Below are 27,695 nucleotides of genomic sequence, written 5' to 3' on the forward strand. Positions count from 1 at the left end.
TGTATATATACATTTAAGCGTTTATATATATGTATGTTGTGTGGTATAGTCATTTAGTCAAGTCCAACTCTTTGGTGACCCTATGGTTGTAATCTGCCATGCTCCTCCGTCTGTGGGATTTCCCAGGAAAGAATACTGGAGTGGGTTGCCATTTTCTCCTCCAGGGAATCTTTCCCAACCTGGGATTGAACCCGTATCTCCTGCATTGGCAGGCAAATTCTTTGCCACTGAGCCATGCAGGAAGCCATGAAGTTTGGGTATAAATAATATATATGTGTAAATATATATGAAGTTTGAGTTCAGCTTCACAAAAACATGTACAAAACTTTTTTAAAAATAGAAGACAAAATTCTTTTAAAGTTCTTTTCTTTTCATCTGTCTTGGCTGTGCTGGGTCTTCATTCCATGGGCTTCTCTAGTTGCAGCACTGAGGCTTAGTTGTGGCTTGTGGGATCTTAGTTCCCCAACCAGGGATTGAACCTGGGCCACCTTCATTGGGAGCACAGAGTCTTCTAACCCCTGGACCACCAGGGAAGTCCTGACAGTTTAAATTAGAAATTACTTTTGCCTACTTACTAAAGATAACTGCCAAATGTTTGAGCCCAAGAATGATTTTTAATCTGTTTTTGGACTGGTTTAACCTTATTTCACAGTTCACATATTGCTGAAGCCTGGCTTGGAGAATTCTGAGCATTACTTTACTAGCGTGTGAGATGAGTGCAATTTTGTGGTAGTTTGAGCATTCTTTGGCATTGCCTTTCTTTGGGATTGGAATGAAAACTGACTCCTTTTCCAGTCCTGTGGCCACTAATGAGTTTTCCAAATTTGCTGGCATATTGAGTGCAGCACTTTGACAGCATCATCTTTCGGGATTTGAAATAGCTCTACTGGAATTCCATCACCTCCACTAGCTTTGTTCATAGTGATGCTTTCTAAGGCCCACTTGACTTCACATTCCAGGATGTCTGGCTCTAGGTGAGTGATCACACCATCATGATTATCTGGGTCATGAAGATCTTTTTTGTACAGTATATGGCATCACTGACTCGATGGACATGAGTCTGAGTGATCTCCGGGAGTTGGTCATGGACAGAAAGGCCTGGCGTGCTGCTATTCATGGGGTCGCAAAGAGTTGGACACGACTGAGCTACTGAACTGAACTGATCCTTATTTCTTGTATATGTGATCATATTTGGTGCTATTCAATGCATTTACTAAGGACTTCCCTGGTGGCTCAGATGGTAAAGTGTCTGCCTACAATGTGGGAGACCCGGGTTCAATCCCTGGGTTGGGAAGATCCTCTGGAGAAGGAAATGGCAACCCACTCTAGTACTCTTGTCTGGAAAATCCCATGGACGGAGGAGCCTGGTAGTCTACAATCCATGAGGTCGCAAAGAGTCAGACACAACTTGGAAGAGATTTACTACTAATAAGATGACACTAAATGTAGAGAACTGAGTTATACAATCACATGAAGAGTACATTTACTTGTTTTCACAGCACTGGAGAGCATGGAAGGATATTATTATAGAGACAATGTTTCGGTGGAGGAATTTCAAGCTCAGATAAATGCAGCCTCCTTGGAAAAGGTCAAACAGTACAACCAGAAGCTCAGGTATGTCATTGTTCAGTTTTAAAAAAGGTTTTCGTATTGTATCGAGAGCCAATGAATAGAGCTTTTGCAATTATTCGTTAGATGATTAATCATGATATTTCTTTTGATATAAAGTCCTCCTCTTTAGGGTTTAATATTTCTGATATGCTAATGGGTTCTTTTTTTGCAAATAAGTTAGAAAAAGTTTTAAAACTTTCATGCTATTGTCTTAATTTCTTAGAAAGATCAAGAGATTAAATATTTAGCAGACCATTATCAGGAAAATAAAACCATTGATCTTTTATAGCAGTGTCTCCTAGGAGATTCAGTGGTTTAAAGGTAAAATAGTTTCCTTTATGTACATTAAACAACAAATAGCCAGTACCTTATACCAAGAGGTGAATATGTTTAACATAGAAGATACAATAAAGCAGGTACTGCTTGATATTGGGAAAAGGATCTACTTTCAAATACTTTCAAGTAGCATTGCATTTTATTGTTTTTCCTCTAAAAATCATCTTACTGATATCATTATCAATGGCAGGGAAAAATTAAGTGCAATAAGTGAAAGGGAAATGTGTTATAATTCAGAAGCTTTAATATTCAATTAATTATTAGCCTATGTATCTCCCTTTTATAAATTACTCTGATAATAGGTCATCTTTTAAAATTATTGACAGATTATTACTTTTATTTTTAAAAGAAAAAAGACTTTGTCTGCCTTGCTGCTGCTACTGCTAGGTCACTTCAGTCGTGTCCGACTCTGTGCGACCCCATAGACGGCAGCCCACCAGGCTCCCCAGTCCCTGGGATTCTCCAGGCAAGAACACTGGAGTGTGTTGCCATTTCCTTCTCCAATGCATGAAAGTGAAAAGTTAAAGTGAAGTCGCTCAGTCGCTTACAACTTTCAGCGACCCCATGGACTGCAGCCTACCAGGCTGCTCCATCCATTGATTGTCCAGGCAAGAGTACTGGAGTGGGTTGCCATTGCCTTCTCCTTAGGCCTTAGTAAATAAAAAATACTGTTGTTTTTCTTTTTTTTTGGTTTTGTCCATAATATGGCCAAATCATGAAGATAAATTAATTCCTAAAATTCCTGGTGCAGGAAGGGGTTGGTTCTTGTGGTCACCACCAGTGGGTTGGCTTTGTTTCACTGTGAATGCATCCTCACACTAACCCTGCCTCACACAAGCCTGTCCCTTTTCCATGTTCTTTACTCTCTACCATCATTTTATCATCGTTAGCCTCAAAGCCCCCAGTATTTTTTCATTTCTCATTTTCTTTTCCTCCTAAAATCTAGTTGAAGATCCTGATGATTCTTAGACTGCTCTAATTTTATTACCTTGTCTAGATCGTTATTTTTCAAAGACATCTAATAGACTTTCACAGGGGAAAAAAATAGTTATTCTTGAGTTCTTAAATACTATGTATGTGTACTCAGTCATGTCTGACTTTTTGTGACCGCATGGACTATAGCCTGCCTGGCTCCTCTGTCCATGGGATTCTCCAGGCAGAAATACTGGATATAAGAATAGGAGGTTGCCATGCCCTTTTCCAAGGAATCTTTCCCAACCCAGAGATTGAATCCACGTCTCCTGAATTGCTGGTGATTCTTTACCATCTCAGCCATCAGGGAAGCTCAAATACTGTGTCTAGATTCCTGGGTCAGAAAGATCTGCTGGACAAGGGATAGGCCACCCACTCCAGTATTCTTGGGCTTCCCTGTGGCTCAGCTGGTAAAGAATCTGCCTGCAATGCGGGAGACCTGGGTTTGATCCCTGGGTTGGGAAGATCCCCTGGGGAAGGGAAAGGCTACCCACCCCAGAATTCTGGCCTAGAGAATTCCATGGACTTTATAGTCCACAGGGTCGCAAGAGTCAGACATGACTGAGCGACTTTCACTCTCACTGACTAAGCAATACTGACTTAAGAAGCTAAGTCACATCTTGTGAAGACCTCTCATTTGAGTACCATTAGCACAAAAGATAATTTTTGCTTTCATATCTGATAAAATATAGGTTATCTTTCAAATAAGAATACAAAATTAAAGCATTTCTATGGAAGCTGTGGGCCCTGACAATACATCCCCCGAGTCTAGTTTGAGCAAACAAACTGGATCTTCCCGACCCAGGGATTGAACCCACGTCTCTTATGTCTCCTGCATTGGCAGGTGGATTCTTTACTACTAGTACCACCTCAGAAGACTTAGAAGTCCCTTAGGAAGATTCTAATATGTTGGTAGAATTGAAAACCAATTCTATAGATCGGGAAGTTGCCAAAGTATGACCGCCAGACCAGCATCCCACTAGACCATTGCTTTGGCATCCTTATTCATTTCCGATCTCCAAGGAGCAGTGTTGTTCTAACCCACGTGTCTGACCATGTCACTCTTCTACTCGAAGCGTTTGTTGATTTCTTATTGCTCTCCCCCCACCAAAAAGAGTCACAGACTCCCTTGCCAGGCAGCCAACATCTTTCATGACTTGGCCCAAGACTTCCTTTCTCTGCCTGTGTGCCAGACAGGCTGTGCTTTCCTCATTTCTAACCATACCCTTTATTTCCCTTCTCCCCTGAGTTTTCACACTTCACTTAGCTTCTGCTTCCTGTCTCCCCTGTCTATAAAGCTACTACTCATATGATTCAATGTCCAGCTCTAGGATAGTCTCCTTCATAAAATATTTTTCATTTATTTTTGGGCTAGGATGAAGCCCTGGGCATTCAGTTTTTCAGAAGTCCCTTATGTGCTAAGTCGCTTCAGTCGTGTCTGATTCTTTGCAATCCTATGGAATACAGTTCACCAGGCCCCTCTGTCCATGGGATTTTCCTGGCAAGGATACTAGAGTGGGTTGCCATTCCCTCCTCCAAGGGATCTTCATGACCTATGGATCGAACCCACATCTCTTATGTTTCCTGCATTGGCAGGCAGCCTCTTTACCACTAGCACCACCTCAGAAGCCCTTAAAAGTCCCTTAGGAGATTCTGATGTGTTACTAGAAAAGTAAAAATGAAGTTACTCAGTCGTGTCCAACTCTTTGCGACCCCATGGACTGTAGCCTATCAGGCTTCTCCCTCCATGGGATTTTCCAGGCAAGACTACCAGAGTGGGTTGCCATTTCCTTCTCCAGGGGATCTTCTTGACCCAGGGATCGAACCCAGGTCTCCCGCATTGTATAGGCAGACGCTTTTACCGTCTGAGCCACCAGGAAGTCCAATGTGTTACTAGAACTGAAAACCAATTCCATAGATTGGGAAGTAGTCAAAGTATGACCTCCAGACCAGCAGCATCCGTGTCATCTGCAAGCTTGTTAAAAGCAACTGTTTGTTGGAACAAGCCTTCCAGGTGATTCTCATCAAATCACACTCAAATTTCAGAGCCACTGTCCAAGGCTAAATGAGTGACAGCTCATCCTTCCCCTCTTCCATTTTACTTTATGGCTGTTACAGAATTCAGTTATTATCCCTGATGATACAGTTATGTGTATAGGTTCTTTATCTTCTTTATTCTATTATAAGCTCTTTGAGGTGCAGGGTAAGTTTATCTTGCTGTCTCCCATTGCATTTATCAAAGTATCTTGCCTAGAAAGCTCTCATAAATATATGTTTAGTTGCATTAAATTATTTAGCTGTAACTGGCAGAGAAAAGTGGGGATGGGGCATAGCCTTTATACACCTATGGGTCTTTTTTTTTTAAATACAAATATACACTCACTATATATGAGTGTATATTTATATTTTTTAAAAAAAAGGACATAAATTTGAGCAAACTCTGGGAGATAGTGAAGGATAGGGAAGCCTGGTGTGCTGCAGTCCATGGGGTCACATAGAGTCCGACACGACTGAACTACTGAACAATAACAACAAGAATAGATACATGACAAGATGTTCAAGATTCTTTGTTAAGAAAAACAGCATATGTATTAATTGCATGCTGTCCTCTTAACATAAGAAAACGTTTTAATGTATCTTTTCCTGAAGAGAGCATTTTAAAAGTACAGACTCGGTACAAATCACATGCCCTTGTCAGCAGTTACCTGCTATATATCCTTCTTGCTGAATATTAAATTTCCTTTGCACAGGAAGACAATTACCTTCCTCTTTACTCCTAATAATGCCATTTTTCCCTGCTGATTTCTTGAGTAAAGGTATTAATTTCTTCCTTAATTTTTCCTGTTACTTGTAATCTCAAATACTCAGATGTTGCACTTGAACAATCTGTTCTTGGTTTTCAGACCCAGAGGCTGACCTTGACCATTTCTTTAAAGGCTGGTATTGTCCATGTTAAAAAAAACCTTCAGGGGTCACTAGTTCCTCATATTCCTAGAGCCTAACACTTTCACTGAAAACTGTTTCATTCCAAATGTTAATTTACTAATTAGATATCAGAAAAGGTTTTAAAACAAACAAGCATAAGTAGATAAATTGATAAACTATTATCTTATTGGAAAGCTTTAGATTCTAAAATTCTTTAGATTACAGGTTTCAGAAACCAAACTTAAACAGGCATAAACAAAATAATATGGCTTATATAACCAGTATATTCAGTGACTGTGGTGTTTCAGGTACCGCTGGATCCAGGTATATGGGCTTCAAGATACTCTTTCTTTCTCTCTCTTTTTGGTATTCCTGTCCTCTCTGTGGGCTTCATTTTCAGGCAGAGTTGTTTCACTTTTGGGTAGAAGTGGTCACCACAGACCAGTATTGCATTTAGAGAAGAAGAGAAGGTGTCCCCACTGTACCTCTCCTGCCAACTAAGATTTTCAGCCAAAATACCTGGTCTCATTGACAAGACCTGAGTCATGTGCCTGTTCCTGGATGGGCTGAGCAGCACAAAAGACCAGTGGGCTGTCACAGAAAGCACAGGGTAAGCACAAAGGATTTCACAGAAGTTATAGAGATTTCTCCAGAATAGCAAAGAATGGGTGGAAATTTGCTCCTTAAAAGAAAAGATATTGTAGCCGTAATACCTACCAATTTTTAAGAACACATTAGAAGTCAGTCACAATGCTAGGTGAGTTACGTAGATTATTTGATAAGCCAGTGAGTTCCGTATTATAGTCTCTATTTTAAAGGGAAGTTGCACAAGTTAACCCAGATAATAAGTGGTGAAAACAGGACTTAAAGACTTTTTTCTCTTTAAAGTCTGTAATTTTTTTTACTATATTAAGCCATCTCAGTGAGAGGAGTAAATGATTTACACGACAAACAAATTTTCTGTTACGAAGTTTTGGTATCAGACTGTGTGGATCACAATAAACTGTGGAAAATTCTGAGAGAGATGGGAATACCAGACCACCTAACCTGCCTCTTGAGAAGTCTGTATGCAGGTCAGGAAGCAACAGTTAGAACTGGACATGGAACAACAGACTGGTTCCAAATAGGAAAAGGAGTACGTCAAGGCTGTATATTGTCAGCCTGCTTGTTTAACTTATATGCAGAGTGCATCATGAGAAACGCTGGGCTGGAGGAAGCACAAGCTGGACTCAAGATTGCTGGGAGAAATATCAATAACCTCAGGTATGCAGATGACACCACCCTTATGGCAGAAAGTGAAGAGGAACTCAAAAGCCTCTTGATGATAGTGAAAGAGGGGAGTGAAAAAGTTATCTTAAAGCTCAACATTCAGAAAACAAAAGTCATAGTATCTGATCCCATCACTTCATGGGAAATAGATGGGGAAACAGTGGAAACAGTGTCAGATGGTATTTTGGGGGGCTCCAAAATCACTGCAGATGGTGATTGCAGCCATGAAATTAAAAGACGCTTACTCCTTGGAAGAAAAGTTTGAGCAACCTAGATAGCATATTCAAAAGCAGAGACATTACTTTGCCGACTAAGTTCCGTCTAGTCAAGGCTATGGTTTTTCCAGTAGTCATGTATGGATGTGAGAGTTGGACTGTGAAGAAAGCTGAGCGCTGAATAATTAATGCTTTCGAACTGTGTTGGAGAAGAGTCTTGAGAGTCCCTTGGACTGCAAGGAGATCCAACCAATCCATTCTGAAGGAGATCAACCCTGGGATTTCTTTGGAAGGAATGATGCTAAAGCTCAAACTCCAATATATTGGCCACCTCATGCGAAGAGTTGACTCATTGGAAAAGACTTTGATGCTGGGAGGGATTGGGGGCAGGAGGAGAAGGGGATGACAGAGGATGAGATGGCTGGATGGCATCACTGACTCGATGAACGTGAATCTGAGTGAACTCTGGGAGTTGGTGATGGACAGGGAGGCCTGGTGTGCTGCGATTCATGGGGTCGCAAAGAGTCGGACACAACTGAGCGACTGAACTGAACTGATTATCAAGTGCCTCCAATTGCTTTGATTCTGTATCATTTATTCATTGAATTTTCATGAGGTTTCCATTCTTGTGAGAATGGCCAAGATGGAAAATGAACAAATAAGCTAATCCATAAACAATATACTGCAGATAATGAAAAGTGCAATGAAGAAAATCTGAAACTGGTTGCTATACTAAAAGAGCAGATTAGTTAGGAAGAACTTAATTAGGTGTTATCTGAAAGAAGGGCTTCCCAGGTGGCGCAGTGGTACAAAATCCACCTGCCAATGCCAAAGACTCAGATTCAGTCCCTGGGTTGGAAATATCACCTGGAGAAGGAAATGACAACCCACTCCAGTATTCTTGCCTGGGAAATCCATGGTCAGAGGGACCTGGCAGGCTGCAGTCCATGGAGTCACAGAGTCGGACGTGACTAACCACACAGAAGATTTGAAAGGAACCTGAATCACAAGGAGATGGTCTTGCCAGAGTATGGGGGAAGATCGTTCCCAAAGTGGCAAATTGATGCAAAGGGGTCATGGCAATAGCTTATCTTGCCTGAGGAAGATAAAAGTGGCCAGGGCAATGCTGACAAGTTGAGAAGGGTCATTTGTGTTGAGAGAGCTGTGCAGAGGCCTGGTTATGTAAGGGCTGTAGGCTATTGTAGGAGTTTGGATGTTATTGTAAGGAAGGAGACCATTGCAAATGTTTTATTGAATTCCTGCTGTCCAGTTATATCTCACGCATCTCTTGCAAATAGAATTCAAATGGTTGAAGCTTGCTGGAAGCAGTAGTGAAGCATGCGGTGGCCAGCTGGCTGTTCTGATTGTTTCTCCTCCAGTCTCCAGGGGAATACAGATGAGGCCATGTACCTCAGGAGTCTGCCTCGTGCATCAGAGCCCTGGCACTGAGTGCCTGCACACACCCTGGGTTAGTTGTTTCTCCGGGTGAACAGGATTGAGCCAGCGGAAATTTCTAACAGCTGCTTCTAAAATATACCTCTGGTGCCAAGTCAGATGATGTTCTTGACTGATTTCCTTCCGATTCTTAAGAAGTACAGCATGTAAAGTGTCTAACTCAGTAATTCTAACCACGAAATTCCAGAGAGGGGCATTCTCATTCCTTACCTTCACTGTTTTATTCTCTCTTTTCTAACTCAGACTCCCCTTTGTATTTACTCTGGCCATAAGCCATCATTCCCATTAGCCTCATTTTTCCCCACCTTACATAAATGTAATTTATCATTGCCAAACCCTTTCATTTTAATGTATCCTGTTTATTGGCAGAAAGCAGCACGGCATGGTGACTAATGAGATAAATGTGAATGTGAACAGTGTTCTTCTATAAAGTGCTCCTTTCAGGTTGAGGCGTCTAGATTAGCTTTTTTCAAATACCATTTTCAGTATAAAGTCAGCGTTAAAGCAAAAGAGAAAAATCAAAAGGAAACAAGTTGTATATTAGTTTCTAAGGTCATTTATTAGTGTGGTGAAGTAGCGACTTTGTACTGAATATTTTAGGGCTTATAATTTGGGGTATCTCAATGTAAATTCATCATCTTAATAGAAAGCAGACAAGGAAATTATTGAAAGCATATATTCTCTTAAAGTATGTTCTTTTTTGGATATAGGATGACACATTTTCTTTAAAGAGAATTTTTTAAAAACCAAAATATATTTTATATAACAAGTATAAGGATGATAGATATTTTGTTTAGGTTAGCAAGAAATGCTACACAAATATCAATCTCAGAGTCATATATTTTGAACAGTTTTTTCAACTGAGAAATGCCTGGCTAGAAGGATGCTTGTGTTTGGCTGTTCCCATGATAGCATCTCCATAAAATGGGTCATTTCTCTCTACCTTGAAGGGAAAAAAAGTGAGTATGTTCTCCTGGTATGAGACATATATGAAGAATGGCATAGCCTTACTACCATTTCACGTCTACAGCTATCAAACAGCATGAGAAAATAAAGAATAGCAGGACTTCAGGCTTTGACCCCATCTGTAGTCAGAGGCTCATTACCAAACCAGACTTGGGTCCCCTAGCGTAATGCACAGTAAAGCCAGTCCACTGACACCAGGTTGTAGTGAAGGACAGTTCAGCATTTATTGCAGAGCATCAAACAAGGAGTCCAGGCAGCTAATGCTCAAAAGGCCCAGACTCTCCGATGACTTTCAGGGACAGATTTTTAAATGTAGAGTGAGGGAGGTGGGTGGCAGGATGTGAGATCAGCTTGTGTACAGTCTTCTGATTGGTTGGTGGTGAGATCGAAAGCTGATGTCATCAAGCTTCTGGTTCCAGCCTGTCTGGGGTTATATGTTTGTGGTCAGTCTGCAGTTTACTTCTTCCACCTGCTAAGCATGTCAATATCTTCAAAACAGCTCAGGGATATGGCTTGAGGTATTATCTATGGACATGAATTTGAGCAAACTCTAGGAGATAGTGGAGGATGGAGGAGCCTGGAATGCTGCAGTCCATGGGGTCACAAAGAGTCAGGCACGGCTTAGTAACTGAATAACAACAAATTATCTATCGTTCTCAAGGAGGAACTAAAGACCCTTGACTTTATTTAATGGCTAAAGTAATATTTTGCCTTTCCTAACTGTTTGCCTTTTTTTCTGCATTTTCTCACTTCTCTGATTAAATTTATTCTTTGGAACTCAGGGGAGGCCTTGGGGGCCTTTTTTACAAGCAAGAGGCAGGTGGAGGCCATGGGGGTAGATATTTGTCCCCGGACGGTGACATAAGGTCCTGCTCAGTTACAGGCACTTGTCTTCCGTCCCCATCTTTTTCTTCCCACAGAGTCTTTGACTCATAACACAGTATTTCCCATTCCTTGTTTAGATAGTAAATGGTATACTCCAGTTTGAAATGGAAAATTTTGGTTCTGTTGATGAGAAGCTGTGCAAGCTATCTTAAATCAACAAGAGTATGAACCTCATAAAATCTGAGAGCAAGCAAGAGAGAGAATTATCAATTAAAATACAGATAATGCCTTTGTCTTTCAATTGTTTCACTTTATAAAGCTGCAGATTTTAGAGTTATTCTGTTTTAATTAACTGGAAACATTCCAGATGCATAGTGAACTCTTCTATAGCAGTTTTATATTTGCTTTCCATCCAATCTTCAGCTGAAATCCATTTTTTATACCTTGAAATACATCCACATTTCTGTTTTGCTAAGACTAGCTGTAAACTAAATGTGTATATCCAGTTTATGTATGTTTTCAATAGGTTATGGAGATTTCAGAGCTGTGTATTTTGTTTTATATGAGAAGTGATTCTTCAGTAGCAGGAGAAAACAACGAAATCTGCAAAGAATTTGAATTTGTTTATAATGCTTAAAAGTGTACTAGGTTTCTTTCCTATATCTGACATGGGTAAAGGATCTATGTTTACAAAATTAAAGTTATACTTTAGGTGTCATATTCTTGCACTGTGTAAAACTAAAGGAGCTGCAGGATACTTGTGTTTGACACACCCTTAACCCCCACCAAGTATCAGAGTCAGGAATGAATTCAGTAAGTGACTTTTTCTCCGGAAGAGAAGCTGGATTTACAGTGTTTAAGGGGGAGGGGATGGGAGGTAAAGTTGTGGGGAAGGGAGTATTTTCCAGCATAGAGAATTGTTGTTCAGTAGCTCAGTCATGTCTGACTCTTTGTAACCCCATGGACTGCAGCACACCTGGCTTCCCTGTCCTTCACCATCTCTAGGAATTTGCTCAGACACATGTCTGTTGAGTCAGTGAGGCTATCTAACCATCTCATCCTCTGTTGACCACTTTTCCTCTTGCCTTCAATCTTTCCCAGCATCAGGGTCTTTTCTAATTAGTCAGATGCTTATATCAGGTGGCCAAATATTGGAGCTTCAGCTTCAGCAACCGTCCTTCCAATGAGTATTCAGGATTGATTTCCTTAAGGATTAACAGAGAAAAAAGAATCAGTAAAAGTCCTGAAGGGTTGAGGAGAAAAGATAAAGCGTCTGGAAGCTGGAATTCAGGAGGAACAAAGGCATGAAACAAATGGATGAACAGAATCAGTATGCCCTCCTTTGCCTCCTATACCATCAACTGTTCCTCACTTCTTTCAACCCAGCTGTCCCTCAGGACACACTCCAGCCCTATTTCCATGTGCTGAAAGCGTAGGCAGTAAATCCCCTACATAGGAACCTTCAGGTTGTGAACTTTCAAAGATGTGAATGCGGGTTTGCATGCCCAGTCACGTAAGTTGGTCCATGTATCTGGCGTACACTGTCACGTGAGTGCGTCCTCTGCAAGTGGTTTTGCTTCTGGGTACTTACTGTGCAGTACTGTAGTACAGTACCTTTGTTGCAAGCCCAAGATGTCTGGAAGCAAGTGTGAAAGCAGCGCTATTGTAGTTGGTACTACCGTACTTTTCAAGGTACTGTACTGAAGATTAAAAATGTTTTCTTTATTTTTTGTTTTTGTTTTTTATGTATTGTTTGTGTGAAACATATTATAAACCAATTACAGTACAGTATTATATAGCCAATTATGTTAATTGGGTACCTAGGCTAACTTTGTTGAACATGTCAACAAATTGAACTTACAAACGAGCTTTTGGAATGGAGGATGTTCCTATGTAGGGGAATTACTGTAATTAGGACCCATCCCATCTCAAATCTGTGTTCCTGCAGGAACCTTTCAGGGATTGCTTCAGCTGGAATTGCTTGGTGTCTTCTTTGAAACTCTTTGAGAGTCTCTGTGTTTTCTTTTCTTTTAACTGCAAGTTATTTATGTGCTGATATATACATGAGGGCAACCATGTTAGTTCACCACTGTGTTTGGCACATAACAAGTACTGTAAAGGGGCTTTCCAGGTGGAGCAAGTGGTAAAGAACCTGCCTGCCAATGCAGGAGATATAAGAGATACCATTCGATCCCAGAGTCTGGCAGATCCCCTGGAGGAGGGCATGGCAACCCACTCCAACATTCTTGCCAGGAGAATCCCATGGACAGAGGAGCCTGGTGGGCTGCAGTCCATAGAGTCGCAAAGAGTCAGACACACCTGAAGCAAATTAGCATGCATGCACAAGTACCGTAAAAATACTTGAATTGGAAATCCAGTGAATTGCAATGTATTGGTCTTTGGGTGGGATATTATCATTTTATTGAATTTATTCCAGGATCCAGTCTACTTCATTTTATATTCAGAAAATTCTGGGCCATTTGAAGGGTATGGATGCTGACTCTGTTGGAGACTTCTCTAAAGAAAATTCATCAGTGTAGCCAAGGTTCATAAATTTCACATGAGACAAGATCAGACAAAGTTGAAATTATAGTGGCACTTTTGAGAGCAACATACCTCTTCTTTATTTGAAAAATGCTATAATCCTATTAAACTTTGCCACTGTTACTTTCTGAAAATGTGATAGAGCTGCCAATATATTTATGCATATAATCTCATTTAATTATCTGGCCTATACTTATTTATATGTGAATTAAGACTAATTCATTTACCCTTGGGAAATTGTAATATGTCTAATATTTATTTTATTATTACATGAAAGGAATTTTAATTCAATGTTTAGGTGAGGGTAACAAAGGGGATTAGAATGATTTGACTATGAGTTTTCACATTTTTGTGATAAGTCCTTCTTTGTGATAGTTTATCCAGGATGAATAGATGTTCTGGCTGACAAATAGCAGCAGATAAAATCATCTTCAAAAAGCAACATTTGACGAAAATTACCTCTCTGCAAGCTAAGAAAAGCTATTGTTTTCACCAAAGCAAAAGGACGATCAAAGTACCTTGTGTTCAGAGTTTCCTTTGGAATAAAAAAGAGCTGGAAGTGTCCAAGAAAAAATAAACACGCCCTGAAGAATCAGTTAGGGAAATATACTTTGTGAGGAAAAATTGTCCCTGCTTGTGGAAGCAAGATTGATTCTTATTTTTAACTCTGCTGACTTCTCTACCAGAGCACAAGGACAATCAGTCTTTAAAAAATGCATTCAAAGCAGCCTAGTCAAGCTCTCTCAGTGAATCTTTTTCCTATTGCTTTTGTTCAGTTCCTTTTTGCTGACATCTCAGAGTTCTTTTCTTCGGTGGATGGACCATGGAAGGGGAGTGAATTATTCTAGATGATTCTTTCAAAAGAATCATATCCTGTCTTTCAAAAGAAGGGATAAGAAAATCACCTTATCCCTTTACCAGTCAGGAAATTTGGCTTGGACCCAGAGCTTTTGATAGAAAAGACATAATTGTAACTCAGAAAACTTAATATGGATGTATTGAAAGTCATAATTCATGTGAAGAGTCAGGGTATTCTGTTTGTAAATTGGCTGTCTAGTTACATAGACCACCCAACTTCAACTGAAGACAAAGTTCCATCTTATATAGATTCAAGTGTGTGAAGTTCTCTCAGTCATTCAGGAAGAAAATCAAATACGTCTTTGCTTGGCTTCTGGTAACTTCAGTCAGAAGGACTCTAATTTCAGTTGCTTTTGCCAATTTCTTCCCATCTTTCTTGCATGATAAGTTGCTTCAGTTATGTCCGACTCTTTGCAACCCCATAGATTGTAGCCCACCAGGCTCCTTTGTCCATGGGATTCTCCAGGAAAGAATACTGGAGTAGGTTGCCATGCCCTCCTCCAGGGGATCTTCCCGAACCAGAGATTGAACCCACATCTCTTACTGTCCTGCACTGGCAGGTGGATTCTTTACCACTAGTGGCACCTGGGAATCCCTTGGAATATTTCAAAATCTGTTCTTCCTGAGAGGTCTTCTCACCTTCCCAAGGTTAGTCTTTTCCCTTATTTTCCCTTTTAAGCTTCTGTTTTGACATTTTTCAATTAAATTTTAAATTCTTTTTACACATATCTGTTTCTTCTTTTCACCTTGTCTTTCTCTTTTTGGTTTACCCATTGCTAATAAGGTACTTATTAATGGATAATTAATTAATGCTTATGTATCTGTTAATGTCCAAAATTTGGGGCAACCAAACCATGATACAGAACATAACTGAGCAGCCTGGGGGTACTAGTGAGGACAAAGAAGGGGTGAGAATGAGACTAGAGGCGGAAAGACTGATTAAGAATCCATTAAAATAGTTCAGACAAGTGGAAATAAGAACTGTACATAGATGATAAAAATGGAGATGGATAGGAGGGTATAGATTTTAGAAATACTTGAGAAATGGAGGGAAAAAAATCTTTTCCACCAGAAACATGGTTTGTTGAGAGGCGGACAGAGACATGCTGGATTGGTTGCCTGCATTGTTCTCTGATACAGAGAGAAAGCATAGAGGTCGTGCATCAGTTCAGTTCAGTTCAGTTCAGTCACTCAGTCGTGTCCGATTCTTTGCGACCCCATGAATTGCAGCACGCCAGGCCTCCCTGTCCATCACCAACTCCCAGAGTTCACTCAAACTCACGTCCGTCGAGTCGGTGATGCCATCCAGCCATCTCATCCTCTGTCATCCCTTTTTCCTCCTGCCCCCAATCCCTCCCAGCATCGGAGTCTTAACTGATGAGTCAATCAGTCAATGAGTCAACTCTTCGCATGAGGTGGCCAAAATGCATAGTTAAAGCCAAAATAATGCATGAAATTTCCCAGGTGGTAGCACCTCACATCCAGAGAGGGCCAGTGAATTGCTCAAATGCAGGCACCTGGCAATGTTGCAGCCGGGACTGAAGCTAGGTATTTCCAGCTCCACAGCATGCACTTAATCACAGCACTCCACTGCTTCTCTGAAGTAGGGAATGATCCCAGTATTAATGTGTTTGGCTTGGGGAAGTGCTTTAATGCAGCTTTAATCACTAACAATGAAAGAGTTAAGGACAACACAAATATGGAAAATCTCGAAAAATTGGGAATTTCAAAGGGCAAGGAAGCATTTGGATTTGTTTTGTTTTCTCTGAAAAGGGGTAGCTTCATAATTGTAGAAGGAGAAAAGAAGCTATGACAAAGACCAGAGCAGAAGACAAAGGCAAAAGGAGCTGAAATAGTTGGAGTCTTATTGTTACTTGTACGCGAAAGAAATGATCTCTGGATGGTTTCTGACTGTGAATTAAACTCACTAACGTGTTTTTGTCTTCATGATGAATGCACCTCATACACATTGTGAAGAAAGGGGAATTCATCTGCATACATTTTAAATATCATCAGCATGCATTATGTCATGATCTTTGCATCAAATTTCAAAATAAAGTATTGAATTATTAGGTATAATAATATAATTTTATATTATATTAGATGTACTAGTATACAATAATTGTCTAATATTCTATCATATTAAATATAATATAACATTAATTAATATTAATTAATTATAATAATACAACATTAATTAATATAACAGTTTAATTTTAGATATAATTTAATTATATAATATAATGATACTAGAATTAAATACAAAATATTTAAAGAACAAAACTGAACTTCTTTCAAGTCTGTTCAATAGTAAGACATATTCATTATGCAGAATTTAAAACCTATAGTTCTGTTCCATTCATAGCAAATTATGTAATAAATTAAAAGTTTCTTACAGGTGCTTCTGTTGATATAAACTTTGAACTTCATCTTGATACTTGAGAAATCAGTGAAGTCTGATATACACCAAATATACTCAGAAAACACAATGAGAGCTCATAGATGAACAAATACCTTCTGAGTCTGAAGGAGAAGCATCTTTAATAGATCTAATATGATGCTCATTGAATTTCTTATGAGCTAAGTAAGAAAAAATAGTAATAAGCTTAATAGACCAAGTGACATTTAGTTCATGGGAAAATTTTTTTTCAGAAAGAGATGGGAATACCAGACCACCTGACCTGCCTTTTGAGAAACCTATATGCAGGTCAGGAAGCAACAGTTAAAACTAGACATGGAACAACAGACTGGTTCCAAATAGGAAAAGGAGTCGATCAAGGCTGTATATTGTCACCCTGCTTATTTAACTTATATGCAGAGTACATCATGAGAAACGCTGGGCTGGAGGAAGCACAAGCTGGACTCAAGATTGCCGGGAGAAATATCAATAACCTCAGATATGCAGATGACACCACCCTTATGGAAGAAAGTGAAGAAGAATTAAAGAGGCTCTTGATGAAAGGGAAAGAGGAGAGTGAAAAAGTTGGCTTAAAGCTCAATATTCAGAAAACTAAGATCATGGCATCCGGTCCCATCACTTCATGGCAAATAAAAGAGAAAACAGTGGAAACAGTGAGAGATTTTATTTTGGGGGGCTCCAAAATCACTGCAGATGGTGACTGCAGCCATGAAATTAAAAGACACTTACTCCTTGGAAGAAAAGTTATGGCCAACCTAGACAGCATATTAAAAAACAGAGACATTACTTTGCCAACAAAGGTCCATCTAGTCAAGGCTATGGTATATCCAGTGGTCATGTATGGATGTGAGAGTTGGACAATAAGGAAAGCTGAACACCGAAGAACTGATGCTTTTGAACTGTGGTGTTGGAGAAGACTCTTGAGAGTCCCTTGGACTGCAAGGAGAGTCAACCAGTCCATCCTTAAGGAGATCAGTCCTGAGTGTTCATCGGGAGGACTGATGTTGAAGCTGAAACTCCAATACTTTGGCCACCTGATGTGAAGAACTGACTCATTGGAAAAGATTCCGATCCTGGGAAAGATTGAGGGCAGGAGAAGGGGATGACAGAGGATGAAATGGTTGGATGGCATCACCGGCTCAATGGACATGAGTTTGGGTAAACTCTGGGAGTTGGTGATGGACAGGGAGGCCTGGCGTGCTGCTATCCATGGGGTCGCAAAGTGTCAGACATGACTGAGCGACTGAACTGAACTTAAACTTTCTCCAGTGATATAATGAGAAAAACCAGAAGGTGAATGATCTGGAGTTGCCTGCTGTAGTAATATACTGGAGGAGGGAAAGTTGGTCAAACTTGGATTCCAGTCCCCAATCTTGCACTAATTGGCTCTATGACTTGGGACAAGTTCTCAGTATATCTGAGCCTCGATCTCCTTTTCGTCCAGTGGAGCTAGCAATGCTTCCTAAGCTGACGTGAGTATGAGGTTAAGAGGAGATTTACATCGTCCTCAGGATTTGCCTAGTGTAAGGAGTAGCTGAGGCTTCCCTGATAGCTCAGTTGGTGAAGAATCCACCTGCAATACTGGAGACTCCAGTTTGATTCCTGGGTCGGGAAGATCCGCTGGAGAAGGGATAGGCTACCCACTCCAGTATTCTTGGACTTCCCTTGTGACTCAGCTGGTAAAGAATCCGCCTGCAATGTGGGAGACCTGGATTCAATCCCTGGGTTGGGAAGATCCCCTGGAGAAGGGAATGGCTTACCCACTCCTATATTCTGGCCTGGAGAATTCCATGGACTGTATAGTCCATGGGGTTGCAACGAGTCAGACACAACTGAGTGACTCTCACTTTCACTTGACTTTCAAGGAATAGCTCCTCACAAGGCATCGTATCTGCAGGTGAGTTTCATGGAAGATGGGTTTTGTGAGTTTCCTACAAAACAACTTACTTGAAGAATACAGTTATAATCAAGGGCTTCCCCAGGGACTCAGTGTTGGAGCAGGTGACCTCACTGCCTCGTGGGGAAGACAGAGGCAATCTTCATAAAATAGTTCTGCAGGATGGATTTGGGCAGGCTTTATCTCCATTATTCTTGGGCTTCCCTTGTGGCTCAGCTGGTAAAGAATCCTCCTGCAATTCGGGAGACCTGGGTTAGATCCCTAGGTTGGGAAGATCCCCTGGAGAAGGGAAAGGTTACACACTCCAATATTCTGGCCTGGAGAATTCCATGGACTCTACAGTCCATGGGGTGCAGAGTTGGACATGACTGAGCGACTTTCACTTTCACTATTTGTGCACAGAGATACTTCTGAGAATAACCTAGATACTGTCTTTGATTTCACACCAGAAAAACTATTAAAGATAGAGACAATGGTAGAAAACTATCTAGAAGGATGCACAGCCCCAGTTTTGTGTCCAGGCCTGAATTTAGTCCCAAGACAGAAACGATGATTGCCCTACTGTGCTATGAAGAAAGTAGAAGGAGGCTTCCAGGTGCCTCCAATGACAGTATTAGAAGTGGTAGCTTTTTATACAGTTTGTGATTAAAAGCTAAATGGAAGGTGTCACATGCAGCTCTGCTCTGCTACACCTTGAATGCCACCAGATTTTTGGGGCAGTTAATAAAGGTCATTTTTGTTATTCTGCAATCAAAATTAAAGTTATGAGTGAAGTAGTGATTTCCCATATTCAACATCTAAAGAATTGAACAAACGCTGCACATACCAATATTTAAAGTATTTGATGTGGGAGATAAATGGTTTCTTGTTTGGTAACTAATCTAGGTTGGGGTGATAGCATAACTTACAGGGGAAAATGCATCTTTAAAATCTTTCTATGCTTGTTTTAATAACTCAAAACCCTTCCAATGGGCTTCCCTGGTAGCTCAGTGGTAAAGAATCCACCTACCAATGCATTCGATGCGGGTTTGATCCTTAGGTTGGAAGGATCCCCTGGTAGAGAAAATGGCAACCCACTTGTTGCCTGAACAATCCCATGGACCGAGGAGCCTGACAGGCTACAGTTCGTGGAGTCACAGAGAGTTGGACATGACTGAGCAACTGGGCACAAGTACAAGGCATCTCATAGAAGAAAACCAGTCTCACGGAGCTATGTTGACAGGGAGGGAAGATTTTAAAGCAGTTTCTTAACAAAATTCAATAAAATTGTATTGCCATTCATAAATTAAGGATACTTCTACCCATTTGGTTTCTCTAATTTATTTAATTATATTAAACCATCAACTTTGGTCAGTACAAATAAATTCACTGGCATTACTAGGGAGAATGGTGTGAGTAGTGAGGTGGATGGAGTCATCTGAGGGGAGTTGTTCAGAGGTTTGGAAGGAGGATTACCAGGTTAGGCTTCTTGGCAGAAAATTTTGACTGAAAGAGGAAGGATGTTATTGGACAGTGTCTAAAAGACACATGGAATCAAAGAGGGTGTATTTACTTTTTCATTGGAATGCATTTGCTCAAATTTACAGTTCTTTGGAGAAAGGACTCAGTAGTAGATGAGATGATTTCTTGTCTATCCATGCTAATTTTCACTTTGCCTTAAATATGAGGTTAGTGAATCACTTAACAAATACTTATTGAGCAGCTGCTTTGGCTAAGGCAATATTCTAAGTGCTGGGCTTACAGAGGTAGCGTGAAGTAGATCATGTTTAGTTCAAAGAGTTCTCTAAAACTTAACCTGTAGTCTGTTCATCTGAAGAATGAAATTACAAAAAAAAAGAGTCCTGGGGATCTTCAGTTTCTTAATGTATTTTCATTAGCAGAATTCAGAAATAGTGAGAGCTTCATGTGGGCTCCTGCAGACCCAGGTACCAGGCTGGTCCCTGTGGTCCACTTGTTGACCAGGCACCAGAGCTGCATGCCTGAAGATGGCCCTTGCAGAATTTCTGTGTGGAATGACTAGTGAAAAGTTTTCCCAACTGAAGCCAGTCAGTGAAGATAGGAAGAGTTGCTTCTTACTTCAAATGCACAGATGCCAATACAAGACCAAACGATCGTGAATAATCTAGGAAACATGTCGTCACCAAAGGGAAAAAAGAAAAAAAAAAAAGCTTCAATAACTGACTTAAAAAATGGAGATCTGTAAACGTCCTGATGAAGAATTTAGAACGATCATCAAAGAAGTATAGTGAAATGTAAGAAAACGCAGTCAACCAAATTAGGGAAACACTGAATGAAGAAAATGAGATGTCCAGCAAAGCAACAGAAACCATTTAAAAAACTCAAACAGAAATTCTTGAGTTGAGGAATATATTGATCGAACTGCCAAATTTAATAGAGAACTTCAACAACAGATTCAACCAGGCAAAAGGAAAAAAAAAGTCAGTGAACTTGAAGACAGAGTGTTTTAAATTATCCAGTCAGAGAAACAAAAAGAAAAAGAAAAACTAAAAAAAGCTTATGTGAATTATGGGATACCATCAAGAGAAACAACCAACTCATTACTGGTGTCCCAGAAAGAGAAGAGAGGTAGAAAGGGACAGACACTTTTTAAAAGAAATAATATCTAAAGTTCCCAAATCTGGGTGGAAATTTGGACATCCAAGTTCCTGAGTTTATAGGTTTCCAAAGAGTTTCAACCCTGAAAGTTCTTCTGCAAGACACATTGTAATAAAATTGTGTAAAATCAAAGGCAGAATTCTTAAAACTGCACAGAAAAAAAAAAATGCTCACGTACAGTACTAGAGAACAAACCCTCCACGAGGCTGTTAGCAGATTTCTTAGCAGAAACCTGGCAGCCAGGACAGAGTGGGATAAACCTGGAGGCCATTGTGCTCACTGAAATAAGCCAGAGAAGGATACTATGTGGTCTCACTTCTATGTGGAATCTGGGGCCGGAAAATGAAGATGTTGAACTCATAGAAGCAGAAAATAGGGAGGCAGGGAAAACAGGACGACGTTGGTCAGAGGGTACAAATTTGTGGTTATGGAGGATGAATGCATCTAGAGAGCTTATGTACAGGCATGTTGTCTATACTCAATAATACTGTATTGAACCCTGAAATTATGCTTAGAATGGAAGCTGGGAGATTTACATACACAAAAAATGTTAACTAGGTGAGGTTATTAAATATATTATATATTAATTAGCTTGACTCTGGTACTCATTTCACTGTGTATATTTACATGAGATCACCATAGTATTTACCTTAAATATGACAATTTTTATTAAAAAATTTTAAAATGTTAAGTAATGAGTAAAAATGACAATGATAGCTATTAATAACATTGGGTGATTTGCTGTGTGTCAGATGTTGTACACTAAAGACCTTGTGTTTGTGTGCTTAGTTGCTCAGTCGTGTCTGACTCTGCAACCCCATGGACTGTAGCCCACCAGGCTCCTCTGTTCATGGGGATTCTCCAGGCAAGAACACTAGAGTGAGTTGCCATGCCTTCCTCCAGGGCATCTTCTCAACCCAGTGATTGAACCTGGGTCTCCCACATTGCAGGTGAATTCTTTACCGTCTGAGCCGCCAGGGAAGCCCAATTAAACAAAATCACCACTTTTTATAGGGTCTAGTGTATACATACGGAGAAGGCAGTGGCACCCCACTCCAGTACTCTTGCCTGGAAAATCCCATGGACGGAGGAGCCTGGTGGGCTGCCATCTATGGGGTTGCTAAGAGTCAGACACGACTAAGCAACTTCACTTTCACTTTTCACCTTCATGCATTGGAGAAGGAAATGGCAACCTGATGGCAAACATGATAGTACTTAATCATGTTTATTTTCATCTTTTCTTCTTTAGAACACTTAACAAGAATTTGCTGTATCATTTCTGCTAGTCATTTGTAGGTAAAACAACACTCCTATGAGTCTTGAAAGAGATCTTATGAATATTTGTCTCTTAATCATCATTTTCTCTCATCAAGGAGGAAATATTAAATATGCTTCCTCTCTATTTTTAAGTTCTGATAATTGTTAAATCCTATAAGTATTTGCTTCAGTGTTAATTGAAATGTAGGCTAATAGTTATAAACTTAGAATCCTTCCTACAAAAAATTCTTTTTTAAAAGTGCATAATAATTAATCTATTTTTAAATTAAGATATTTAATATATTTCCTTTTCTCTATCAGGTCACACATATTTTTAGTTGTTTGACTGTGTTTTTTAGAGCGCTCATGAAATAAAACTCAATTCAATACTACATCAAATATTATTACAGGCTATGAATCAGGCACTGTCTTTGATTATGGAACAGCAAACTATAATTTTAGGTGCTCTGTTTTTGACAAGCCAAGAGACAAATTTATCCAAGCAAATCCAAGTTTATCCATTGTTGAGGATTTCTCTTCATATAACTTTAGGTAAAACCTGTTTCAGAAGTCAGAGCTAATGCTTATGGTCACTCAAGCTGAGTGAGATGAAGGTGTAAATCACCATTTTCCTACCTGCTTATTTAGCGTGTATTCTTTGCCCATATGTGAGCACAGGTTGAACCTATCTGGTGATTTTCATTTATACAAGAGATCAGTATCTTTTGATGTAATTTTCTGTGGATTTTTCCCCTTTAATCTAAGTGCTATGATAGTCAAAGGCAGTTTAACAATAGTACTTATGAAACAGTCACACCTATAGTCAACTGCTGTACCATTGTAATAATGGCATGTCTATGACTAATATCTGTAACTGACCAAACACTGTTATAATTCCTTTTTGAAATGCAGAATAAATGCTAAAATCCAAAAACTACATGATCCAGGTTAGAATATTTAGAGATAGGACATGGTATTAGGAGAATTATATATGAGTCTGGCCAAGTGAGAAATTTCCACAAATTATTATAAATATAGAAATGATCTCATAAGCACTGATGTAAAGAACAAACAAGAATCTAGCAGAGACCTGAGTGGAATACTGTAGTTGTTCCTCCTTATAAAACACCAGTGACTCTTGCGCCTTAATTACCTCCCTTAGAAATTGGATATCTTCCAGCATGCCCAGAAAAAGGGAGACAGAGGGCCAGAGAGATTGCCAAATACCAGTCACTTCTGTCATTGATTTAACCTCTGTGTCTCTCCTATCAGACTTTTGCATGGTCTCTCTTTATGTAAAAACCTGACCATTCCTGGAGCATCAGCTTGACCCTATAGAGCTGTGATCCTAATATGTTACTTATTTGAGAAATCATTTTTCTAACTTGTTAGTATATTAACTTGCATGGGTCTGAATTAATCTTGATGTTCCCCGCACTTATTTTCTGTTTTCACGGCATATGTCAATTCCCTGTGTCCCAGACTTCCTTGGTGGCCCAGTGGTTAAGACTGCCACTTCCAATGCAGGGAGGCATGGGACTGATCCCCGGTTAGGGAACTAAAATCCCACATGCTGCAAAAAAAAAAAAGAAAAATACTAAACTAGTCTTTTCATTTCTAGGGTCTCAAATTTCCCTAAATTGTCATATCTGATAGGTTGTGGATTTCTTTCTATTTATTCTTTTTTAAAAAATAATTTTATTGTTGCTGTTGTTCAGTTGCTAAGTCATGTCCAACTTTTTGCAACTCCATGGACTGCAGCAATCCAGGCTTCCCTGTCCTTCACCATCTCTCAGAGTTTGCTCAAACTCGTGTCCATCGAGTCAGTGATGCCAGCCAACCATCTCATCCTCTGTCCTCCACTTCGCCTGCCCTCAGTCTTTCCCAGCGTCAGGGTCATTTCCATTGAGTTGGCCCTTCACATCGGGTAGCCAAAGTATTGGAGCTTCAGCTTCAGCAATTTTATTATTTTTTTAATTGGAGGATTTTCCATTAATTCTTACTTTTTCACTGGTAGCAAAGTTTTCCCTGTAGAGTGCTTCTCCACTGCTTAACAAATTAATTATAGTATCTTAGTTTGGTATTTCATTTCCTCACCATATGAATCCAGCCCACTTGCCCAATACTCACTCTCTCTGCCTTACATGAACCTGCTGTCTGGCGAAGTTGGCTCCATCCATTTCTCTTTCTCTTCTCTTGTTCATAGTGTTGCCTCTACTTGAAATTCTGTTTTTCCATTTTGGCCTGTCCTGAATCCCATCCATTGATCCAAGTCCAACTCATGTACCATATTTTTATGGAGCCTTCCTTCTTCCTCATGTGTGTGTATTTCAGTTTCTTTCTGTAAGTTTTTAACCTACCTATCATTTCCTGCACTACATTCCAAATAACTCTGTATTTGTCCTTGCTGTTAGATTGTATGAGATACTTTCCCAAGATTTGTTTCATTTTAGTTATCTAATTTGGATATATTTATTCTGCATTTATTGTAACATGACATCACCTCTTTCCTTGGTATTTTATTCTCTAGGGACTAAATAGAAAATATTATCATACTACATTTATTTTTTAAGGCAGGGTTCATTTACAAAGTTGCAACAAGGAAACCTGATGCATGCCTGCATGAAGGGAAACTTACTGTTCATCCTATGTAAAGTAGCAGGAGTGTTTTCAAAACCGTCTTAATAAGATTTGCTTATTGAGACAAAGAGCCATGACTTCATTCCTACTAACCTCAAAAGCATATTAAACTACAGTCAGTTTTGGCATTAATCCAGTTTTACCATTAACTCTGTCATAAATTTTGATTAAGGGGTATTGCCAGACTTTTGTAATTAAGGGAAGTGCATTAGGAATGTATTTCATGTGGAAATTTGTCATGTTCTGAAAAATACTGATGTTGTATGAATACCTGTAAACCTTAGGGATGGTAAAATTCATGGCTAAACAACCATTTTTCTGAACAGAGAGAGTACCCCAAATTAGTTACAGGCTCAAGTCTAAATTTTTATTTTAAGAAATAATTGATTGAATTAAAATATTTCTTGGCTGTGTAAATTTCATAGGAGTCAGGAAGAAGCTATATTTCATGGTTACCTTCTCTCCGTGCCATCAGCCCCATAGATATATTTTATAATAATTTGTCACTTTCTGTAATTATGGATTAATAAATATTAACTACTCATACAAGTCTGGATCAATAAATATATTTAGCTCTGAGTTTGTCATAAGCTTTTATCTTCTAAAAGCCTTTTGAAGGGTGTGGTTATATCATGAGATGCTTTATCTATTTCCATTTTGCTCCATAGCATTTGGCTTCCCTGGTGGCTCAGACGGTAAAGAATCCACCTGCAGTGCAGGAGACCTGGGTTCGATCCCTGGGTTGGGAGGATCCCCTGGAGGAGGCCCTGGCAACCCACTCCAGTATTCTTGCCTGGGAAATCCCATGGACAGAGGAGCCTGGAGGGCTACAGTCCATGGGGTCCCAAAGAATTGAATAGGACTGAGTGACTAAGCACAGCACTATAGCATTTAGAAAAAGTGAGATTCTCTCAGAATAAAGTTTTACTTGATGTGGGCATTTATACATTTTAAATCTATAAAATGTTTTATTCTGTTTTTCTGTTGGCTTGCTTCATCAAATATGTGGGGGTTTTTCCTTAAGCATTTTGTCCCAGTGAAAATTTGTAGATTTCTGCCACATCAGTTCAAGTGACTATAGCAGGATTAGATCTTCCTGATCCTCCTCTTAACTGGCTGAAACTGTGACAGCTTTTTTTTTTTAAGGACTGTCTCTTTTAGAAAGTAGGGAGCGTGCTCAGTGTGGCCAGCTGTGCATTACTTTTCTAGAGTGAGTTTTCTACTTAGTGTATTAAAATAGTTGTGACCATATTGCATCCTGGTGACAAAAAAGAACTAGTACATCTTTGAAGAGAATTTTACTTCTCATCTGAACATAACTTAGTGGCTGAAAGAATCCAGCTAAGTAATCTGTTTAAAATTAGTGTTTGGAGAATTATTTTCATAATCTGTCACTTGCATAATAAATGAAAACCAGATCATGTTTTTCAACAGTCATGAAAAAATATCTTTCTTCAACTTTTATAATAATATTAATTACTGCATCAGTGAGCATTGATTCTGTGCTGTGTGCCCCCCTAAGTATTTTATTTGCATTAACTCACTTCATGTTTTTGGCTGCCTCATGAAGTATTAGTAATATAAACTACTAAAATCTCCAAATTACAAAAGAGGAAATTGAGGTATATACAAATTAAATATCTCTCTAAGGCCATACAATAAATAATGGAGGTGATGGTAGCTTTAATTGTTTTTTTCTGAATGGAAAACTTTCTTTTTTTGGAGTTCCACTCATGCTAGCATTCAGCACTTTGTTAATTCATTTGTCTTTAAAAGGAAATCAGTAAAACTTGCACGTCTTCATGCTTTTTAATTTTTCTAACAATGAATGATCACTTCTTCTTTGGATTCTTACAGGGCATTCTACTTGGACAAGTCAAATTCACCACCAAACTCTACATCTAAAGCTGCCTACGTAGATAAGGTAAAAATAGACGATTGCATTGACCCTATGTTTTACCATTTACCTCTTATTTAATTTTGTTGGTGTTGTTCTTGAGCACGGTGTCAGTGTAAAATTTGTGAGCTCCAATTCTGTTACCTCCATAATAAAATATTTTAGACTATAGGTTATAACGACTGTGAATTAGAGCCCATCTAAAAAGATTTCTTTCTATTAAACATGTTGAACTTTATCCTGGTTTTTTTTTTTTTCCTGCAGCTCATGAGGCCTCTCAATGTTTTGGATGAACTTTATCGACTGGTGGCCTCATTTATCAGATCTAAGCGCACGGCTGCCTGTGCGAACACGGCTTGCAGTGCCTCCGGAGTCGGGCTGCTGTCAGTGTCCTCGGAGCTGTGCAGTAGGCTGGGGGCCTGCCACGTCATCATGTGCAACAGCGGCGTGCATCGGTACGTGACCCCCACCTTGCTGCATCTTTGCCTGCATCTTTGCTATACCTCGTTATGTTTGGACTTTCTTGTTTATTACATTTACCTCTATGAAATTATAGCTGGAAACATATTTGGAATAAGACTTCAGAGATTCGTTAATTCTTGCAGAGTTAATTTCTGGCTTTAGTTCTATTTTCAGTGACTGTTTATTCATACAAAATGAATGCAATCCCACATTTATATCACTGTGACCTAGAAGCTTATCATTCTTTATATATCTTAAGATTCATACTTTAGGTACAAAATTGTGCATCTGTTTTATGCACTCTAGGAACTTGCTTGGTAGGAGCTGGTGACTAGAATATTTTCTAGAAAAAAGGTTTTTTACCTTTTCTTCAGTGGTTTGGATCCTTGTTACTCAATTGCTGTGAGTTAGATGTTCTCTTGGTGTTACCACTGTCTTCCTACTTCAGGAAGCCCACACGATATGTTCTTCCTGAAACTGTAAGGAGGAGTTTTAGATGGGTTCTATTCAGGTGGTTTATCTTACGCATCA

General features: G+C 39.5%; 1 protein-coding gene across 1 annotated transcript in view; it reads left to right on the forward strand.

Annotated features, from left to right (window-relative positions):
- PREX2 (phosphatidylinositol-3,4,5-trisphosphate dependent Rac exchange factor 2) overlaps nt 1-27,695 on the forward strand; it is a 294,556-nt gene that overhangs the window by 227,297 nt on the left and 39,564 nt on the right. The window contains exons 35-37 of the mRNA XM_068983504.1: nt 1,500-1,614; nt 26,663-26,729; nt 26,967-27,157. Coding sequence (XP_068839605.1) covers nt 1,500-1,614; nt 26,663-26,729; nt 26,967-27,157 — 373 coding nt within the window. The remainder of the gene's footprint in view (nt 1-1,499; nt 1,615-26,662; nt 26,730-26,966; nt 27,158-27,695) is intronic.

The sequence above is a fragment of the Capricornis sumatraensis genome, chromosome 11 (assembly GCF_032405125.1).
Source record: "Capricornis sumatraensis isolate serow.1 chromosome 11, serow.2, whole genome shotgun sequence".
In the NCBI taxonomy this organism is placed as follows: domain Eukaryota; kingdom Metazoa; phylum Chordata; class Mammalia; order Artiodactyla; family Bovidae; genus Capricornis; species Capricornis sumatraensis.